At 46.9% G+C, this 21,655-nt stretch overlaps 1 protein-coding gene across 4 annotated transcripts in view; it reads right to left on the reverse strand.

The window, feature by feature from the left end:
- Positions 1 to 10,330: 10,330 nt before the first annotated feature.
- The window catches only part of BCAT1 (branched chain amino acid transaminase 1), a 49,011-nt gene continuing 37,686 nt past the window's right edge, over positions 10,331 to 21,655 (reverse strand). For all 4 annotated transcript variants that reach the window (XM_073544017.1, XM_073544016.1, XM_073544014.1 and 1 more), the window contains 9 exons: positions 16,013 to 16,213; positions 15,220 to 15,330; positions 14,993 to 15,112; positions 14,744 to 14,907; positions 14,428 to 14,570; positions 12,570 to 12,655; positions 12,350 to 12,490; positions 11,925 to 11,993; positions 10,331 to 11,578 (listed from right to left, as the gene is read on the reverse strand). In XM_073544017.1, coding sequence (XP_073400118.1) covers positions 11,531 to 11,578; positions 11,925 to 11,993; positions 12,350 to 12,490; positions 12,570 to 12,655; positions 14,428 to 14,570; positions 14,744 to 14,907; positions 14,993 to 15,112; positions 15,220 to 15,330; positions 16,013 to 16,123 — 993 coding nt within the window. In that variant the 5' untranslated portion in view covers positions 16,124 to 16,213 and the 3' untranslated portion in view covers positions 10,331 to 11,530. The remainder of the gene's footprint in view (positions 11,579 to 11,924; positions 11,994 to 12,349; positions 12,491 to 12,569; positions 12,656 to 14,427; positions 14,571 to 14,743; positions 14,908 to 14,992; positions 15,113 to 15,219; positions 15,331 to 16,012; positions 16,214 to 21,655) is intronic.

Genomic DNA, 21,655 nt, shown 5'->3' on the forward strand with positions numbered 1-21,655 from the left:
AAATGACACATTAGATGCCATCTCCAAAGACCATTTTCTTCTCTGTAATAGTCGCGGACAATGCACGAGAGTGCGGCGTAACCCAGACAGACGGGTAATCAGCCGGATTCACCGCTGGCACCAGCGCTACCTCATTCGCAGGTTTAGTAAATGCACAATTAAAAACACATAAAGCCTTTGTTCCCCACGAGCCATCTGCAGCCGCCCGTCTTATGTGGGCGCACAAAGGCTGCAATCACCGCGGCGCTCTACTAATCGAAAACTTCTACATTGTCTGCGGCTCCACAATGAGAGCAGCAATTACACCGCACTTGTGTATCCACAGAAGTCATGGACATCTGCACAGGGATTATTACACAACGGAGTGATCAGATATCGCCTGCACAGCTGTGGGGTCCGCTACTAAAGAGATCTGCACACAGGAAAAACTATAGAACAAAGGATATCTATAGAATACACATCATATAGGTCTATACCGCCTAATGGTGAGATCATATAATACCGTCCCCGGTGTACAAGAATATAACTACTATAATACTGCCCCCATGTACAAGAATATAACTACTATAATACTGCTCCCTATGTACAAGAATATAACTACTATAATACTGCTCCTATGTACAAGAATATAACTACTATAATACTGCCCCTATGTACAAGAATATAACTACTATAATACTGCCCCCTATGTACAAGAATATAACTACTATAATACTGCCCCCTATGTACAAGAATATAACTACTATAATACTGCCCCCATGTACAAGAATATAACTACTATAATACTGCTCCTATGTACAAGAATATAACTACTATAATACTGCTCCTATGTACAAGAATATAACTACTATAATACTGCCCCATGTACAAGAATATAACTACTATAATACTGCTCCTATGTACAAGAATATAACTACTATAATACTGCTCCTATGTACAAGAATATAACTACTATAATACTGCTCCTATGTACAAGAATATAACTACTATAATACTGCCCCATGTACAAGAATATAACTACTATAATACTGCCCCCATGTACAAGAATATAACTACTATAATACTGCTCCTATGTACAAGAATATAACTACTATAATACTGCTCCCTATGTACAAGAATATAACTACTATAATACTGCTCCTATGTACAAGAAAATAACTACTATAATACTGCTCCTATGTACAAGAATATAACTACTATAATACTGCCCCATGTACAAGAATATAACTACTATAATACTGCCCCTATGTACAAGAATATAACTACTATAATACTGCCCCATATACAAGAATATAACTACTATAATACTGCCCCATGTACAAGAATATAACTACTATAATACTGCCCCTATGTACAAGAATATAACTACTATAATACTGCCCCCATGTACAAGAATATAACTACTATAATACTGTCTCTATGTACAAGAATATAACTACTATAATACTGCCCCTATGTACAAGAATATAACTACTATAATACTGCCTCTATGTACAAGAATATAACTACTATAATACTGCCCCCTATGTACAGGACTATAACTACTATAATACTGCCTCCTATGTACAAGAATATAACTACTATAATACTGCTCCTATGTACAAGAATATAACTACTATAATACTGCCCCTATATACAAGAATATAACTACTATAATACTGCTCCTATGTACAAGACTATAACTACTATAATACTGCCCCCGGTGTACAAGAATATAACTACTATAATACTGCCCCCCGTGTACAAGAATATAACTACTATAATACTGCTCACCATGTACAAGAATATAACTACTATAATACTGCCCCTATGTACAAGAATATAACTACTATAATACTGCTCCTATATACAAGAATATAACTACTAGAATACTGCCCCCTATATACAAGAATATAACTACTGTAATACTGCCCCCTATGTACAAGAATATAACTACTATAATACTGCCCCCTATGTGCAAGAACATAACTCCTATAATACTGCCTGTTGTGAGTTCATTTTCCCCTTCACCATTGAGGTCTGATGAACTCCCTCTTCTGGTGAAGGAAGGTAGTGAGGCTGATTACAAAGCACCTGAGCAGAATAATGATGACTGGGTGACTGGAATTGCTGACTGGATATAAGGCAGCCGACACCCTTCTGCCTTGCGGGTGATTTCTCTGAGGGATTCTTGGAGACCAGTCTGATTCCTGCTCCTCAAAAGCTAAGTTTTTCTGCTCTGCTTTTTGCATTTGTGTTTTGGTTTTGTTTTGCCTTGTTTTTCTGATTTCTGCCTTTCCCTGCTGGGTGAGCTGAATTCCTTTTTGCTCTGTCTTCAGAAAATACCTGAGTACTGATATAGTCTTATTGAAGCCTAGCGTCTTCAGGGCTTTTTTCCCTATCAGTCTGTTGGCTCTTGTTTTTGAGAGGGTTTTGACGGATTGCAGACAGCAGCTTTTCTATCCTGTCCTTTTAAGTTAGCTTGGGCCCCATCATTTGCTCAGCCTATTTTTCTATCTGTGTGAGTGTTTTTTCATCTTGCTTCACCGTCATTATATGTTGGGGGCTGCCTATTGCTTTGGGGTCTGCTCTGGGGCAGTTTAGATTTCCCTTTCTGTCTTTAGGCTAGGCAGTTCTCCGGCTGTGATCGAGGGGTCTAGGGCACCGTAGGAACCCCCCACGGCTACTGCTAGTTGTTGTTGATAGGTTCAGGGGTCTGCAATCCGATAGCTGCCAACTTCTCTGGTTTTCTGGACTTAGCTGGTATTTCTGTTTTTGCCTCCTACGGTGACTCATCATAACAGAATCACCAGGAAAGAATTGTAAAAAAAAAAAAAGTGTGTATATTCTTTCCTCTATATCTCTGAGGCCATAGGGGGAATTTTTTTTTTCTCTCAATGGAGATAAAGCAATTGTCTGATCGTGTGGAGCAGCTCGCTGCGGAAGTGCGGGGAATTTCCGCCTACCTTGCTCGTTCGCATGCTGTTGAACCAAAGATCCCTACACCTGATGTGTTTTTTGGGGATCGGTCTAAATTTTTGAATTTCAAAAATAATTGTAAATTATTTTTTGCCTTGAAGCCTAACTCGTCAGGGAGCTCCGCGCAGCAGGTTAAAATTGTCATCTCTTTGCTGCGTGGCGATCCCCAGGATTGGGTGTTTTCTTTGAAACCTGATGATCCTATTCTAGCTAATGTGAACGCATTTTTTCAAGCCTTGGGGTTGTTGTATGACGAACCTAATGCCATTGATCAGGCTGAAAAGACCCTGTTGGCATTGAGCCAGGGTCGAGATTCTGCAGAATTGTACTGTCAAAAATTCCAAAAGTGGGCGGTCCTTACTACCTGGAATCATAATGCCTTGGCAGCTCTCTTTCGGAAGGGTTTGTCAGAAGCCGTAAAAGATACTATGGTGGGATTTCCTGTTCCCTCTGGTCTTGACGATTCCATGTCATTAGCCATTCAGGTTGATCGGCGTTTACGTGAACGCAGGACTGCACGAGAGGTGTTGCCACCTGTTGAACAAGTGTCTGAGCCTATGCAATGTGATAGAGTTTTGTCCAGGGAGCAACGTCAGGAGTTCAGAAGGCGTAATAAGCTGTGTTTTTTCTGTGGAGATGCCTCGCATGTTATTTCTGTCTGTCCTAAACGAGAGAAACATTTTGCACACACGTTTTCTGTGGGTGGTGTTCAACCTAAGTTTCTTCTGGCAATTACTCTGATCTGCTCCCTGTCCACATTTTCCGCCAAGGCTTTTGTGGATTCGGGAGCAGCCCTGAACCTAATGGGCTTGGATTTTGCTAAACGTTGTGGATTTCCGATGACACCTCTGCAGATGCCTATCCCTTTGAGGGGGATTGATGCTACTCCTTTGGCGAAAAATAAACCTCAGTTTTGGACCCAGGTGGTAATGCGGGTCGCCCCAGACCATCAAGAAAATTGCAGATTTTTGATGTTGCATAATTTACATGATACTATTGTTCTGGGGTTTCCCTGGTTGCAAATTCATAATCCAGTTTTGGATTGGAAATCTGTGACTGTGGTGAGTTGGGGTTGTTGGTGTGCCCTTAGTGATGCTCCTGTTTTCTCCACCTCTCCCCAGTCGCATGATGTTCCTGACTATTTGTCGGACTTCTATGATGTATTTAGTGAGAATGAGTCTGCGTCCTTGCCTCCTCATAGGAGTTATGACTGTGCAATTGAACTGAGCCCGGGGTGTAAATTTCCCAAGGGTCGGCTTTTCAATTTATCTGTACCCGAGCACGAGGCTATGCGATCCTATATTAAGGAGTCATTGGAGGAGGGTCATATTAGACCATCCTCGTCACCCTTAGGTGCTGGTTTTTTTTCGTGGCCAAAAAGGATGGTTCTTTAAGGCCTTGTATTGATTATCGTGCCCTCAACAAAATTACTGTTGTTAAATATCAGTATCCGTTACCCCTGATTTCGGATCTATTCTCCAGAGTTAGGCTAAGTGCACACGTTGCAGAAAATTTCTGCACAAAAACCTGAATCCCTTCCCAGAAACCGCACCTATTTTTCCGCGGCGGTTTTTGCTCGTTTTTTGCGCGGTTTTGATGCGTTTTTGATGCGATTTTTACCACAGCGGTTTCTAAACGCATGGGAGAAGCCAAAACCGCGGAAAAATCCGCAAAATTAATGAGCATGCTGCGTTTTTTACCGCGATGCCTTTTTTTCGCGGTAAAAAACGCATCAATGTGCACAAAAAGTGCAAAATGCATAGAAATGACTGTGCAGCTTATTCTTAGCGGTTTTATAGTGAAAACCGCGGTAAAAACCGCTAAAAAAACGCTGTGTGTGAACACAGCCTTAAAGGTGCTTGCTGGTTTACCAAGCTTGACCTCAGGGGGGCGTATAATGTTATCCGCATTAAGCAGGGGGATGAATGGAAGACGGCGTTTAATACTCCGGAGGGACATTTTGAGTACCTGGTGATGCCTTTTGGGCTCACTAATGCCCCTTCTGTCTTCCAGTGCTTCATGAACAATATTTTCCGAGACTTTGTGGATAAATTTTTGATTATCTATCTGGATGATATTTTGATCTTCTCCAAGGATTGGGACTCTCATGTGGAACATATTCGGACTGTGTTCCGGATCTTGAGGGAGAATTCCCTGTATGTCAAGGGATCGAAATGCCTTTTTGGGGTACAGAGGATTTCATTTTTGGGATTTATTTTGTCTCCGTCAACTATTGAAATGGACCCGGCCAAGGTACAGGCCATTTATGATTGGGTTCAGCCCACTTCTTTGAAGGCCCTCCAGAAGTTTTTGGGTTTTGCTAATTTTTATCGGAAATTTATAGCAAAATTTTCTAGTATTGCCAAGCCATTGACTGATCTGACTAAGAAGGGATCTGATGTGTTGAATTGGTCTCCGGAGGCTGTTTCTTCCTTTCAGGAGCTGAAGCGAAGATTCACTTCTGCCCCGATTTTGCGGCAACCTGATGTCTCACTCCCGTTCCAGGTAGAGGTGGACGCTTCTGAGATTGGTGCAGGAGCTGTTTTGTCCCAAAAAGATCCGGTAACATCTAAAATGAATCCCTGTGCTTTCTTTTCCCGAAAGTTCTCTCCATCTGAACGTAACTATGATGTGGGGAATCGGGAACTGTTGGCCATGAAATGGGCATTTGAGGAGTGGAGACATTGGTTGGAGGGAGCTAAACACCAAGTCGTGGTACTCAATGACCACAAGAATTTGATTTACCTGGAGTCGGCCAAATGCTTGAACCCTAGACAGGCTAGGTGGGACTTGTTTTTTACACGTTTTGATTTTGTGGTCTCTTTTCTTCCTGGCACTAAGAATGTCAAGGCAGACGCCCTCTCTAGGAGCTTCTTTGCTGATTCTCCTGTGGTGACCAAGCCTGCTACCATCTTAGGCGAAGGGGTAGTTCCTTCTGCCATCTTGCCCGATTTGAGACGTGCTCTGGGGGAGTTCCAGGAGGACAAACCTGAGCGTTGTCCCAGTGGAAAGTTGTATGTTCCTGACCAGTGGAAGAAGAGAGTGATGTCTGAAGTTCATTGCTCTGCATTGGCTGGTCATCCAGGTATTTTTGGTGCTAGAGATCTGGTGAGTCGGTCTTTTTGGTGGCCCGCCTTGTCTCGTGATGTCAGGAATTTTGTGCAGTCCTATGGGACTTGCTCCCGGTCTAAACCTTGTTCTCGCTCTAGTGGGTTGTTGATGCCTTTGCTGGTCCCCAGGAGGCCATGGACCCATATTTCAATGGATTTCATTTTTGATATGCCGGTCTCTCAGAGATTGACTGTTATGTGATAGGTTCTCTAAGATGGTTCATCTTGTACCACTCCCTAAGTTGCCATCTTCCTCTGAGTTGGTGCCCGTTTTTGCAACAGGTGGTTCGCTTGCACGGGATTCGTGAGAACATTGTATCTGACAGAGTTCAGTTTGTGTCTAGGTTTTGGAGGACTTTCTGTTCCAAGCTGGGAATTCAGTTGTCCTTCTCCTCTGCTTTTCACCCTCAGACCAATGGGCAGACAGAGAGAACAAACCAGACCTTGGAGTCATATTTGAGATGTTTTATTTCCGCTGATCAGGATGATTGGGTTTCATTTTTGCCCTTGGCCGAATTTGCATTAAATAATAGAGCTAGTTCTGCCACTTTGATGTCACCTTGTTTTTGTAACTTTGGGTTTCATCCTCGATTTTCTTCAGGGCAGGTGGAGCCTTCTGCCTGCCCAGGTGTTGACACTGTGGTGGAGAGAATGCACCAGATCTGGGACCAAGTGGTGGATAAGTTCTCTCTCTCCCAGGAAAAGGCCCAGCGGTTTTCCAACCGACATAGGACCATTGGTCCCCAGTTTAAGGTTGGTGATTTGGTTTGGTTATCATCAAAAAATATTGCTATGAAGGTGGCTTCTCCTAAGTTTAAGCCTAGATTTATTGGACCTTACAAGATTTTGGAGATTATTAATCCGGTCTCTCTTCGTTTGGCTCTTCCTTTCACATTTAAAATTCATAATGTGTTTCATAAGTCCTTGTTGAAGAGGTTTGTTGAACCAGTTGTTCCTGGGGTGGCACCTCCTGACCCTGTATTGGTTGAAGGTAACATGGAATATGAGGTAGAGAAGATACTGGATTCCCGTCTGGCTAGACGGAGACTCCAGTATTTGGTTAAGTGGAAGGGTTATGGTCAGGAGGATAATTCCTGGGTCTCTGCCTCTGATATTCATGACAAAAGATTGGTGCGTGCCTTTCATCGGGCTCACCCTGATCGCCCTGGTGGCGTGGATGAGGGTTCAGTGACCCCTCCTCAAGGGGGAGGTACTGTTGTGAGTTCATTTTCCCCTTCACCATTGAGGTCTGATGAACTCCCTCTTCTGGTGAAGGAAGGTAGTGAGGCAGATTACAAAGCACCTGAGCAGAATGATGGTGACTGGAATTGCTGACTGGATATAAGGCAGCCGACGCCCTTCTGCCTTGCGGGTGATTTCTCTGAGGGATTCTTGGAGACCAGTCTGATTCCTGCTCCTCAAAAGCTAAGTTTTTCTGCTCTTCTTTTTGCATTTGTGTTTTGGTTTTGTTTTGCCTTGTTTTTCTGATGTCTGCCTTTCCCTGCTGGGTGAGCTGAATTCGTTTTTGCTCTGTCTTCAGAAAATACCTGAGTACTGATATAGTCTTTTTGAAGCCTAGCGTCTTCAGGGCTTTTTTCCCTATCAGTCTGTTGGCTCTTGTTTTTGAGAGGGTTTTGACGGATTGCAGACAGCAGCTTTTCTATCCTGTCCTATATAGTTAGCTTGGGCCCCATCATTTGCTCAGCCTATCTTTCTATCTGTGTTTTTTCATCTTGCTTCACCGTGATTACATGTTGGGGGCTGCCTATTGCTTTGGGGTCTGCTCTGGGGCAGTTTAGATTTCCCTTTCTGTCTTCAGGCTATGTAGTTCTCCGGCTGTGATCGAGGGGTCTAGGGCACCGTAGGAACCCCCCATGGCTACTGCTAGTTGTTGTTGTTGTTGTTAGGTTCAGGGGTCTGCAATCCGATAGCTGCCAACTTCTCTGGTTTTCTGGACTTAGCTAGTACTTCTGTTTTTGCCTCCTACGGTGACTCCAACTGCCTCTATGTACAAGAATATAACTACTATAATACTGCCCCCTATGTGTAAGACTATAAGTACTATAATACTGGTCCTATGTACAAGAATATAACTACTACAATACTGCCCCCTATGTACAAGAATATAACTACTACTATACTGCCCCCTATGTACAAGAATATAACTACTATAATACTGCCCCCTATGTACAAGAATATAACTACTATTATACTGCCCCCTATGTACAAGAATATAACTACTACAATACTGCCCCCTATGTACAAGAATATAACTACTATTATACTGCCCCCTATGTACAAGAATATAACTACTATAATACTGCCCCCTATGTACAAGAATATAACTACTATAATACTGCTCCCTATGTACAAGAATATAACTACTATAATACTGCCCCCTATGTACAAGAATATAACTACTATTATACTGCCCCCCATGTACAAGAATATAATTGCTATAATACTGCCCCCTATGTACAAGAATATAACTACTATAATACTGCCCCCTATATACAAGAATATAACTGCTATAATACTGCCCCCTATGTACAAGAATATAACTACTATAATACTGCTCCTATGTACAAGAATATAACTACTATAATACTGCTCCTATGTACAAGAATATAATTACTATAATACTGCCCCCTATATACAAGAATATAACTGCTATAATACTGCCCCCTATGTACAAGAATATAACTACTATAATACTGCCCCCTATGTACAAGAATATAATTGCTATAATACTGCCCCTATGTACAAGAATATAACTACTATAATACTGCTCCTATGTACAAGAATATAACTACTATAATACTGCCCCCTATGTACAAGAATATAATTGCTATAATACTGCCCCTATGTACAAGAATATAACTACTATAATACTGCCCCCTATGTACAAGAATATAACTACTATAATACTGCCCCCTATGTACAAGAATATAACTACTATAATACTGCTCCTATGTACAAGAATATAACTACTATAATACTGCTCCTATGTACAAGAATATAATTACTATAATACTGCCCCCTATGTACAAGAATATAACTACTATAATACTGCCCCCTATGTACAAGAATATAACTACTATAATACTGCTCCTATGTACAAGAATATAACTACTATAATACTGCCCCCTATGTACAAGAATATAACTACTATAATACTGCTCCTATGTACAAGAATATAACTACTATAATACTGCTCCTATGTACAAGAATATAACTACTATAATACTGCCCCCTCTGTACAAGAATATAACTACTATAATACTGCCCCCTCTGTACAAGAATATAACTACTATAATACTGCCCCCTATGTACAAGAATATAACTACTATAATATTGCCCCCATGTACAAGAATATAACTACTATAATACTGCCCCTATGTACAAGAATATAACTACTATAATACTGCCCCTATGGGCAAGAATATAACTACTATAATACTGCCCCCTATGGGCAAGAATATAACTACTATAATATTGCCCCCTATGTACAAGAATATAACTACTATAATACTGCCCCTATGTACAAGAATATAACTACTATAATACTGCCCCTATGGGCAAGAATATAACTACTATAATACTGCCCCCTATGGGCAAGAATATAACTACTATAATATTGCCCCCTATGGGCAAGAATATAACTACTATAATACTGCCCCTATGGGCAAGAATATAACTACTATAATACTGCCCCTATGGGCAAGAATATAACTACTATAATACTGCCCCTATGGGCAAGAATATAACTACTATAATACTGCCCCTATGGGCAAGAATATAACTACTATAATACTGCCCCCTATGGGCAAGAATATAACTACTATAATACTGCCCCTATGTACAAGAATATAACTATAATACTGCCCCTATATACAAGAATATTACTTCCCTCTGTCCCAAAGGCTTTTATCGCAGCAGGATCTTACCCATCCATATAAATGGCGGCTACGCGTGTGGAATATCTTGGGGTGAGGTTCCCGGCCTCCTCATTGGCTGATGCTCACACACGAGTTGCCTTTATGACCAGTGACGTTTCTTCGGTTTTTCCTGTGTTCCGGAGCAGTAATGTATTTCACATGTGATATTTCCCGTTTTTGTGCTTTGTTAGCCGGGATGTGGATAATAATCGTTTCTCAGTTCATACATATGACCACCGGGGGGAGACAATCATGAGATCACTGCTCGGTGGTTTGCGTCCCCCGTTATCAGTGCGGCCCCCTATAAATCACACACACATGACGTGGTTTCTTACACGGATTTATTGCATTTTCTCTCTTGGTCTCACAATTTCTTTACAATATTTCATTACTAATCCCTGAATGTAACGATGATAACGACATCGATCCGTCACAATAATATGGAGGGAGAAAGGAAGGAGGAGAACTCGGGGTCCACGATGGCGACGGACTCAACACTGTACACAACGGTAAAACGTCACGATCACGGAGCACTGAATACCGGGGGTCCGGTCACCTAAGGTTTTCTAATAAGGATTTGCATAAACTGACAATGGGGCGGGGCCCAGATGCCACCGCTGCGGAGTACGATCTTCGCTCTGTGGTCATCGTCATCCACACATTCTATGGTAATTCCGATAGTCCGGTACGGCTAACAGATCAGAATATTCTGGATCACCGGACTTACTACACTCCGGATAATGTGGATTTGGAATCATAAACGGCTCTTTGGTAATAACAAAAAAACCTGAAAATCAGAGATGATTAATGGGCAAGGAGCAAGAGTGAGGCGGAACCAGAGCAACGGCGCCTCCGAGAGGAGAGAGAAGTCAGCGCAGGAACGGGGCAATTATCAGATCTTATCACATCTTATACTCCGGTCACTATTCTGTTGTTATATCACATAAGACAACACTATGTAAAAGCAGAATAGCGAGTGCAGCTCTGGAGGATAAGACAGGATGTAAGAGCAGAATAGGAGTGCAGCTCTGGAGCATAAGACAGGATGTAAGAGCAGAATAGCGAGTGCAGCTCTGGAGCATAAGACAGGATGTAAGAGCAGAATAGTGAGCGCAGCTCTGGAGGTGACTGGAGGTTAAGATATCCTGCGCTGATCTGGAGTGGTGCTGATGTGTTGCGGACGTTTCTCACCATTATGCGACTTTTGGCTTTTTTTTTTATATTTCTGTGAGATTTGTCAGCGATTTAGTGGTTAATCTGAAAGCCCCGATTGCACGTTTCCCGGATCCGGCGATGGGACCGAACACGGCTGTGATGCAGGTCACCGGCGCTTGGCGAGTCACATGTACAATTCCTGATTTATCAGCAGCGATGCAGAACGTCACCGTCAGGACGAGAGGCGGAGAGGAGCGACCATCTGCGGTCTGTGATGGGGACACATGGTAACGAGTCACAGCACAGAACAAACCAAGGAGATCCGGGATTCCAGACCGCCGGTGGATCTCCGCCTCACAGGGACGGGGGTTACGGCTCTCCCACCAGCACCGGCCACTCGCTCGCTGTCCGCCCGTACTGAAAGAGAAACACCGGGGTCAGCACAGAGGACGGCAGGGGAGTGCAGGACAGGGATCTCTGGAGATCTAGAGCTGGCCGTAGCCCGGCAGGATGTCACATCGGTATTTGTAAGCCAAAACCCGGAGTGGGTCAGACCTGCAGAACCGGGCCCCTGGCTCTATTATACCTTGTCCTCTGATGGTTCCTCGCCCGGTTTTGGCTACAAATGCCGAGAACAAAAACTGACAGTGCGGCCGTAGCCTTATGCTCAGCTACAGGCACCAGCGTCCCAGGCAGCACAGAGGATTTCAGGAGGAGTGAGCCGACCTCGGCCTACGAGGGACCGCGCGGGAGAGCCCCTCACCTGGATGTCCGTCAGCTCCTTCAGGAACCGGGCCGCCAGCTTGTTCTCATTGGTGGGGATATCCAGGTTCTAGAAAGCACAGAAGATGCACAGATGAGAAGGAGGAGCAACCCTGCCCCCCACCAAAAACACAGCGCCCTCCCACCAGACCGGGCCCCCCCAAACCCACAACAGAGCCGCCAGGCCGGGGCCCCCCCAAACCCACAACAGAGCCGCCAGGCCGGGGCCCCCCCAAACCCACAACAGAGCCGCCAGGCCGGGGCCCCCCCAAACCCACAACAGAGCCGCCAGGCCGGGGCCCCCCCAAACCCACAACAGAGCCGCCAGGCCGGGGCCCCCCCAAACCCACAACAGAGCCGCCAGGCCCCCTGCCCACAACAGAGCCGCCAGGCCAGGCCCCCCCCCCCCCAACCCACAGCTCTTACCTCGTCCTTGTACAGGATCCTTCCCACCGGACACACCACGCACGCCGTCCCAGCGCCGAACATCTCCTTGACTCGATCCTCCTTCACCGCTTTCACCAGAGCAGCCATCGTTAAATATCGCTCCGACACCTTAAACTCCCCCTGCGACAAAGAACGTGCTCATCAGCTGCAGTCTAACCGTATGGCCAGCGGCTGAAACCAGAGAACAAGATCAACCGACCCACTGCAGAGCCAGGTCCAGGATGCTGCGCCGGGTGACCCCCGGGAGGATGATGCCATCCAGCGGTGGAGTCGCCAACTCCAACTCTAGAAAATAAGAAGACGTCATCGCAAAATGCCAGAAGAGGATGGAGAGGGGCGAGGGAGGGGACAGAGCGAGGGAGGGAACAGAGGGGACAGCGAGCGAGCGTGCGAGGGAGGGGACAGAGCGCGCGAGGGAGGGGACAGAGGGGACAGAGCGAGCGAGTGTGCGAGGGAGGGGACAGAGCGAGGGAGGGAACAGAGGGGACAGAGCGAGCGAGTGTGCGAGGGAGGGGACAGAGGGGACAGAGCGAGCGAGTGTGCGAGGGAGGGGACAGAGCGAGGGAGGGAACAGAGGGGACAGAGCGAGCGAGCGTGCGAGGGAGGGGACAGAGCGCGCGAGGGAGGGGACAGAGCGAGCGCGCGAGGGAGGGGACAGAGGGGACAGAGCGAGCGAGCGCGCGAGGGAGGGGACAGAGCGAGCGAGCGAGGGAGGGGACAGAGCGAGCGCGCGAGGGAGGGGACAGAGCGAGGGAGGGAGGGGACAGAGCGAGGGAGGGAGGGGACAGAGCGAGGGAGGGAGGGGACAGAGGGGACAGAGCGAGCGCGCGAGGGAGGGGACAGAGCGCGCGAGGGAGGGGACAGAGCGCGCGAGGGAGGGGACAGAGGGGACAGAGCGAGCGCGCGAGGGAGGGGACAGAGCGCGCGCGCGAGGGAGGGGACAGAGCGAGGGAGGGGACAGAGGGCACAGAAGGGGACAGAGGGCGCGCGGGAGTGGCAAGGGACAGAAGAGCAGCCATGGGGGAGAAAGAGCTAGCGAGAGGCAGGAGACCAGCAGGGGACAAGAGAGCAGCCATGGGGGGGGGGGGGCAGAGAGTAAGCGAGATGCAGAAGAGAAGCCGGGGGGGGAACAGAGAGTGAGCGTGAGGGAGAGAACACAATGGGCGCGGAGGGGACAGAGGGTGAGCGGGGGACAGAAAGAGAGCAAGAGCGGCAAGGGACAGAAGAGCAGCCAAGGAGGGGGGGATAGAGAGCGAGCAGAAGATCAGCAGGGGGCAGAGAGCGTCTGTGGGAGCTGTACTAGTCCTGGTAAGTTGATGCCTCACGCCGCGCCACTGACTATAGATTCTACATGACAGAAGTATTAGCGCCCCTGCCTGCTGCATTCAGCCTGAGATCGGACTTTACTCCCAGATGGCGGTCTCATATAAACCCGTCCTCGATGTAGAGCATTAACCCTCGAGGCCCTGAGGCAGATGAGGAGTCTCAAGCTCAGTGGGACAAATAATAATGTTTTCTGTGCAGGAGAATGAGATCTAAGACACAAATTGGATTTGAAAAGTAATTTGTGTTCTGCCGTCAGCGACCATCTGCCGCTAACGTGCCGCCATCAGACAGCGGCAGGCCGGGGACAGATCCGTGTATGTGCGGCCTGCGCAGGCCGGTGATAATAGCAGGATCCTTAGATCCATATCACGGGATTTCTCACATAACGCAGTTTTCATAGTGGCCACTAGATGTCACCACAACCACCAACATCTCAACAGATATTCCTATAAAAATGACTCTTTAATAGAGACACTTAACACCTGTCCCAGCGAGCAAGAAAAACGGAAAACCCCAAAAATGCCTAGACCACATAAAGCCCTACAATACACCATGTTTTTAAGTATTTCCAATGAAGAGTCATTTTTACAGGAATATATGTTCCCTTTTTGGATTAGATTCCTTTGCTTTATTTCATTTTGGTACAAATCGCTTTACGACCTGCTGTAAAATGCACTGGATTTCGGTGTTACAATCCCGTTATCATTGGGGTATTTTTTTTTTCCTCTTACCGCCGTTTTCATTCGTCCAGAACAGGAAGAGATTCATTGTGCCGACTTCGGTGATCTGCTCGTCCTCGCCGTACAGCCAGAGGACCTGCTGACAGCCGTAGCCCTGAGCCTCGTATTGAGCGAAGAGGGAGTTTCCATAATTCCTAAACACAAGACATCTGCTGCTTCTGAGAGTCTTAATACCCTGTATTAATGGGGCTAATGCAACCCCTTTAATAAGTCCCTCTTAAATATTGGTTGCTATCACCCTCCCTGCCACCGGGGGTGCTGTGTAATAACGAGGCGGTCACACAATTCTCACAACTACTTGCCGTACCCTCCGATTTTGCTGTCGCCGGTTCCGCCTTTCCAGGCCCGGACGTATTTGGGGTCGGCCCATAATGAGATTGGGGTGAAGGCTCCGCTGGAGAAGTACGGCCCGACCGGGCTGAGGATGACGTAGATCATGGCCTTGGACGGTCTCTTCACCCCCAGAGATGGCTGGAGAAACGGGGGACAGAGAGGTCATAAAAGCGAGACCCCCTGACCACAACATCTAACCCCCTCCTCGCACATGGCCACTCACCTCGGTGCCAATGAAGACGGGCCGGACGTACAGGCTGGCGGCGGAGGACTCCGGCACCCAGGCGCGGTCCACATCGATCAGCTTCAGGATACAGTCCAGGAGCTCCCGCTTATCAAACGCCTGCAACACATGGCAGGAACCCGAGTCACCCCCTTATCACAGCGCCGGAGCCTTACGGGGGTCTCGTGCTGTCATGCCTGCAGGGCATGTCAGGCGCTCTCACTTACGGGCAGGGTGAGTCTCTTGGCGGATCGGAGCATCCTCTCCATGTTCAGCTGAGGACGGAACAAGCGAATCTTCCCATCTTCTCCTCGATACGCCTTCATCCCCTCAAAGAGCTGCACAAAGAACTCATCGTCATCACCACAACCCCCAGCGGACACGAGCCCCACCAGAGCCGACCACCCGCCCGTATGCAGGTCGTCAGCCCCCGACACAGGTAGTCAACCCGCAACCTCGATGCAGGTCGTCAGCTCCCAATGCAGGTCGTCAGCCCACGACCCCCAGCGGACACGATCCCCACCAGAGCCAACCACCCACCCGTATGCAGGTCGTCAGCCCCCGACCCCAACGCAGGTCATCAGCCCGCAACCCCAACGCAGGTAGTCAGCTCCCAATGCAGGTCGTCAGCCCCCGACACAGGTCGTCAGCCCCCGACACAGGTTGTCAGCCCGCAACCTCGATGCAGGTAGTCAGCTCCCAATGCAGGTCGTCAGCCCACGACCCCCAGCGGACACGAGCCCCACCAGAGCCAACCACCCACCCGTATGCAGGTCATCAGCCCCTGACCCCGACGCAGGTCGTCAGCCCACAACGCAGGTCGTCAGCCCGCAACCCCAACGCAGGTAGTCAGCTCCCAATGCAGGTCGTCAGTCGACGACCCCGACGCAGGTCGTCGGCCCACGACGCAGGTCATCAGTCCACGACGCAGGTCATCAGCCCACGACCCCGACGCAGCTTGTCTGCCCACAACCCTGACGCAGGTCGTCAGCCCTGGTCCCAGATGGGGATATCGCTCACCTCTATGGCGTAGTTGAAGACGCTGCAGGCCGGGTGCAGGCTCAAGTTCTGCAGAGGTTTGATGACCGGCCGCTGCCAGCCCTTCTCCGCAGACCACTCCACCATCAGCATGTGGTCGGTGAACTCTGTGCCGAACACCAGGGTGGCCGGGTCCGGCTTCTGCTTCGGGGAGTTGGTGAGCTCAACTGTTAAGTCCGATGCCTGAAAGGAGAAGAGAAGAGGAGAGGTAAAAATAATGCAGAGGACGCCGATGTACGCACTACAAGCACCAACAAGGTCAGAACATCACTACCTCATCTATGGTTAACCATCCCCACGAACTGCAGTATACAGCCCAAGACCACCAGGGACGTCGCCAGCGTCACCTTCCTGACCAAAGACCACCAGGGACATCGCCACTATCACCATCCCCAGCCAAGACCACCAGGGACGTCGCCAGCGTCACCTTCCTGACCAAAGACCACCAGGGACGTCGCCAGCGTCACCTTCCTGACCAAAGACCACCAGGGACGTCGCCAGCGTCACCTTCCTGACCAAAGACCACCAGTGATGCCACCATTAATTTCATAGTGACTCAGACCAATAGGAATCTTTCAATTCCTTCAAGACCTTCGACCACCAGAGACGTCTAAATTACTATACTAGTGACCCTAGACCACCAGGAGAGTCTATATTCCTTCCTTCATGATCCTAAACTACCAGGTATGTCTCTAAATTCCTTCATGACCCTAGACCCCCAGGGGTGTGTTCATTAATGTTATTGTGACCCTAGACCACCAGGGATGTTGCCATTAACTTCACCGTCCCCCCAGATTCTCTCTTGACCCGAGGCCACCAAATAACGCAGCGACTTAGGTCAGTATAACACATGCCGGACCACGGTGTAAACACGGCTCGTTGTCTGCCAACCGGTGGACATTTACAAGCCTTCTTCAGGCAGGAAAGACACGCTGGTTCTCTGCAGCACGAGCTGGTTACACAGGATGATGTGCTGCCGAGAGCAGCCATCTTGAAGTCAGCTTAATAATCGTTTTGCCAGGGGAATGAGTTCATAGAATCATAGAATCATAGAATCGTAGAGTTGGAAGGGACCTCCTGGGCCATCTGGTCCAACCCCCTGCTCAAAGCAGGATTCGCTAAATCATCCCAGTCAGATGTCTGTCCAGCCTCTGTTTGAAGACTTCCATTGAAGGAGAACTCACCACTTCTCGTGGCAGCCTGTTCCACTCATTGATCACTCTAACTGTCAAAAAGTTTTTTCTAATATCTAATCTGTGTCTCTTCCCATTCAGTTTCATCCCATTGCTTCTAGTCTTTCCTTGTGCAAATGAGAATAAAGTTGATCCTTCTACAATGTGACAGCCCTTTAGATATTTGTAGACAGCTATTAAGTCTCCTCTCAGTCTTCTCTTTTGCAAACTAAACATTCCCAAATCCTGCAACCTTTCCTCATAAGACAGGGTTTGCAGACCGGTCACCATTCTGGTCGATCTTTTCTGAACTTGCTCCAGTTTGTTGATGTCTTTTTTAAAATGTGGTGCCCAAAACTGGACACAATATTCCAGATGAGGTCTGACCAAAGAGGAGTAGAGTGAAATAATGACTTCACGTGATCTAGACTGTATGCTTCTGTTAATACATCCTAGAATTGCATTTGCCTTTTTTGCTGCTGCATCACACTGTTGACTCATATTCAGTCTGTGATCTATTAGTATACCCAAGTCTTTTTCACATGTGCTGTCACTTAGCCCTATTCCTCCCATTCTATATATGCTTTTTTCATTTTTATTGCCCAGATGTAGTACTTTGCATTTCTCCCTGTTAAAAACCATTCTGTTAGTTGCTGCCCACTTCTCCAGTTTATTTAAATCTTTTTGAATCCTCTCTCTCTCTTCTCTAGTATTAGCCATCCCTCCTAGCTTTGTGTCATCAGCAAATTTAATCAGTTTACCCTCAATTCCTTCATCTAAATCGTTGATAAAGATGTTGAACAATACAGGGCCCAGGACAGAGCCCTGTGGTACCCCACTTGAGACATTCTTCCAACTGGATGTGCAGCCATTTACGACCACTCTTTGGGTCCGATCACTAAGCCAGTTATGAATCCACCTAACAGTTGCCTTGTCCATTCCATACTTAGTCATTTTTTCAATAAGGATTGTATGAGAGACTTTGTCAAATGCTTTGCTGAAGTCAAGATATACTATATCTACAGCATTTCCTTGATCCACCCAATCAGTGATACCGTCATAGAAGGAAATTAAGTTAGTCTGACATGACTTATTAGTTAGAAACCCATGCTGACTCTGTTTAATCACTTTATTCTTATCCAGGTATTGACATACATGTTGTTTAATAATTTGTTCAAAGATCTTTCCTGGTATAGAAGTCAGACTCACCGGCCTATAGTTGCCTGGGTCCACCTTCTTCCCCTTTTTGAAGATAGGAACAACATTTGCTCTTCTCCAGTCTTCTGGCACTTCTCCTGTTCTCCAAGAATTTTCAAAGATTATGGAGAGGGGTTCAAAAATTTCTTCTGCTATCTCCTTCAGTACTCTGGGGTGTAATTCATCTGGACCTGGAGACTTGAATTCATTTAGGTTAGCTAAGTGTTTCCTCACTATCTTTCTGTTTATAGATATCCTGGATTCTTCTATTCCCTTAATAGGACAGTGAATAACAGTTGATGTTGCATTTCCTTTCTGAGAGAAAACAGATGCAAAATAGGAATTTAAAAGTTCAGCCTTCTCAACATCCTGTCTTACCATTTCATCATTTTCATCCTGTAAAAATCCTATAGCATCTTTGACTTTTCTTTTACTTTTGACATATCCCCAAAATCCTTTATTATTGCTTTTGACATCTCTTGCAAGCCTCAGTTCATTTTCAGCTTTAGCTAATCTGATTTGTGCCCTGCAGGTTCTGCAGACAGCATTATATTCTTCTTTAGATATGCCTCCCTCTTTCCATTTTATAAACATTTTTTTCTTCCTTTTTAGCATGTGCTTAAGTTCTGTGTTCATCCATCCTGGTTTCCTTAAATGCTTCCTATTCTTCCCTCTTTTCGGAATTGTTAACAACTGTGCTTTGAGAATTTCATTTTTCAAGATTTCCCATCCTTCCTGGACATTTTTGTCTTTAAGGATATCCAGCCATTGGATCCCTCCAATTCTCTTTCTGAATCCCTTAAAATCTGCCTTTCTGAAATCTAACCTTGACGTCTGAGTCTTCACAGGTCTTCCACCTCTAGTAATCCAAAATTCTAAAATAGCATGGTCGCTACCTCCTAGGGTCCCAGCCACTTTTACCTCCTCAACCATTTCCTCCCTGTTTATAAGGATTAGATCCAAGGTAGCAGTTCCCCTTGTTTTCTCCCTTACCTTTTGGAAGATAAAGTTGTCAGCAAGAGAGGATAAGAATTTCCTTGACCTGTTAGTTTTGCCTGAGAGAGATTCCCAACAAATGTCTGGATAGTTGAAATCTCCCATGACAACTATGTCATATTTTTTGGAGAACTTGGCCATTTGATGCATAAAGAGTTCATCCATATCTTCAGCTTGCACAGGCGGCCTGTAGTAAATGCCTACAATGGTGTCCTTTCCATTGTTCTGTCCTTGTATTCTTACCCAAACAGTTTCCACAGAACTCCCAGTCTCTGAAGCTTCAATCTCTGTGCAGATATACGCGTTTCGAACATACAATGCGACACCCCCTCCTCGTTTATCAAGTCTGTTTCTTGCAAATAAGTTGTATCCTTCTAGTCTTGTATTCCAATCATGTGTATTGTCCCACCAAGTTTCAGTGATTCCAATTACATCATATTTCTGTTCCTGTGTTAGTAGTTCCAATTCTCCTTGTTTGTTGCCCATGCTTTGTGCATTAGTATAGAAACATTTTAGTTTGTGATTGGTTTCTCTTTCTCCAATAATTTTATTAATTAGATTCTTTCGTCTTTGTTCTTCCTTTCCACTTCTAATAGCAGAGTTCTCAATAGCATTTGTCAGGTGTATGGCTTTTTCTGGTCTTTTGCTTCCCTTCCCATGTTGTTCTAGTTCTGTTCTTCGATCAGTTGTAGAACGAGTTGTCGGGGGACCTGTTGACACTCGCTTTCTAGGTGCGCCCGATAATCCTGCGCTGTAAATCCAGCTCTAGAACACAAAGGTCATTTTACACAACTGTGAACGACCCTTGGCCACCAGGGATCTTATCAGTAACCTTTAAGCCAAGGACTCTGACTACAGAATAGCAGAAAGCCTAGGGGCACCCTGGTCTCAGTAGTCAGGAGCGGTGGGGTTGTCAGGGGCTTCCTGCAGCATCCGGACATAAGAGGACAGATCCGGTCACTTCTACATTATGGCGTCCAAGGAGCCCGAACGGGTGGAAAATCCGAGACAGCGAGTCAACAGAAGGGAAGCGGCCTCGAGAGGACCTCCAAGAACACGAACACCGATAAAAGCTGATCCAGCAGGAGCGGCCACTGGGGGAGGTGTCCGCACCGACACTGCAAGGATCCCCCACTCCAGATATATACCCTGGCCCCCCACAGGTGCAGACTAATGGAGGCCAGGGGTCCCTTCATGCCGCATTCCCAGCTGCCGCTTCTGACACCTGACTCCTGTACAAGGAACGATAATTAGAGGGGTCTTCCACCACTAGTGTGAGGTCATATCACGATGGGACCCCCTGACTCAGATCTCAGAATGAAGGGTTCTCAGGGGCCCCCCATAGGATCTCCTGGGGCCCCTGAGCAAATGAAGTTTGTGGCCCCTCCTGTCCTCTCCCAATTACAGTAATTATTACTAATTGATGTATTGAAGGGCATCTTTATTTCCCCTGCAGGGTTCAGTGACATCTCAGAGTGAGGGGGTGATAATATCCCTGGTGGTCTAGGGTAGAGAAGGGGTAACGACATCCCTGGTGGTCTAGGGCATAGCAGGGGTAACAACAACATCCCTGGTGGTCGAGGGCAGAGAAGGGGTAACAACATCCCTGGTGGTCAAGGGCAGAGAAGAGATAACATCCATGGTGGTCTAGGGCAATGAACGGGTAATAACAACATCCCTGGTGGTCTAGGGCAGTGAAGGGTTAAGTCACATCCCTGTTGGTCGAGGGCAGAGAAGGGGTAATAATGACATCCCTGGTGGTCTAGGGCAGAGAAGGGGTAATAATAATATCCCTGTTGGTCGAGGGCAGAGAAAACATCCATGGTGGTCTAGGGCAGTGAAGGGTTAATAGTCACATTACTGTTGGTCGAGGGCAGAGAAGGGGTAATAATGATATCCCTGGTGGTCTGCAGATTCACACAGTCACAATACGGCTGCCAGGTTACAGGTCCACCCCTGCACTGAATAAAGTCTCAGTTCCTCCATCTTTGACGCCGGGGGTCCTACAGCTCCTGGCCACCATGTCTGGTAACGCGTTGCACCATTGTAGGAGGAGGAGACCCCTTTACTTATTCCTGACCTTCTGCTGTGGGAGCCGCTGTCGGTGACGGGCCGGAGCACAGGGACACATCTGGAGCGCCCCTTTAAGTCGTCTTCTATTCAGGCCGCTGCATCTTTATCCAGGAAAGGAGATTGACAACCAATATGGCCGCCACTACTGCTCCCAGCAAGCCTTCATATAGCCACGCCACAGCCTCTG

Source organism: Dendrobates tinctorius, unplaced genomic scaffold (assembly GCF_039654945.1).
Source record: "Dendrobates tinctorius isolate UK_male_01 unplaced genomic scaffold, ASM3965494v1 ptg000136l, whole genome shotgun sequence".
NCBI lineage: Eukaryota > Metazoa > Chordata > Amphibia > Anura > Dendrobatidae > Dendrobates > Dendrobates tinctorius.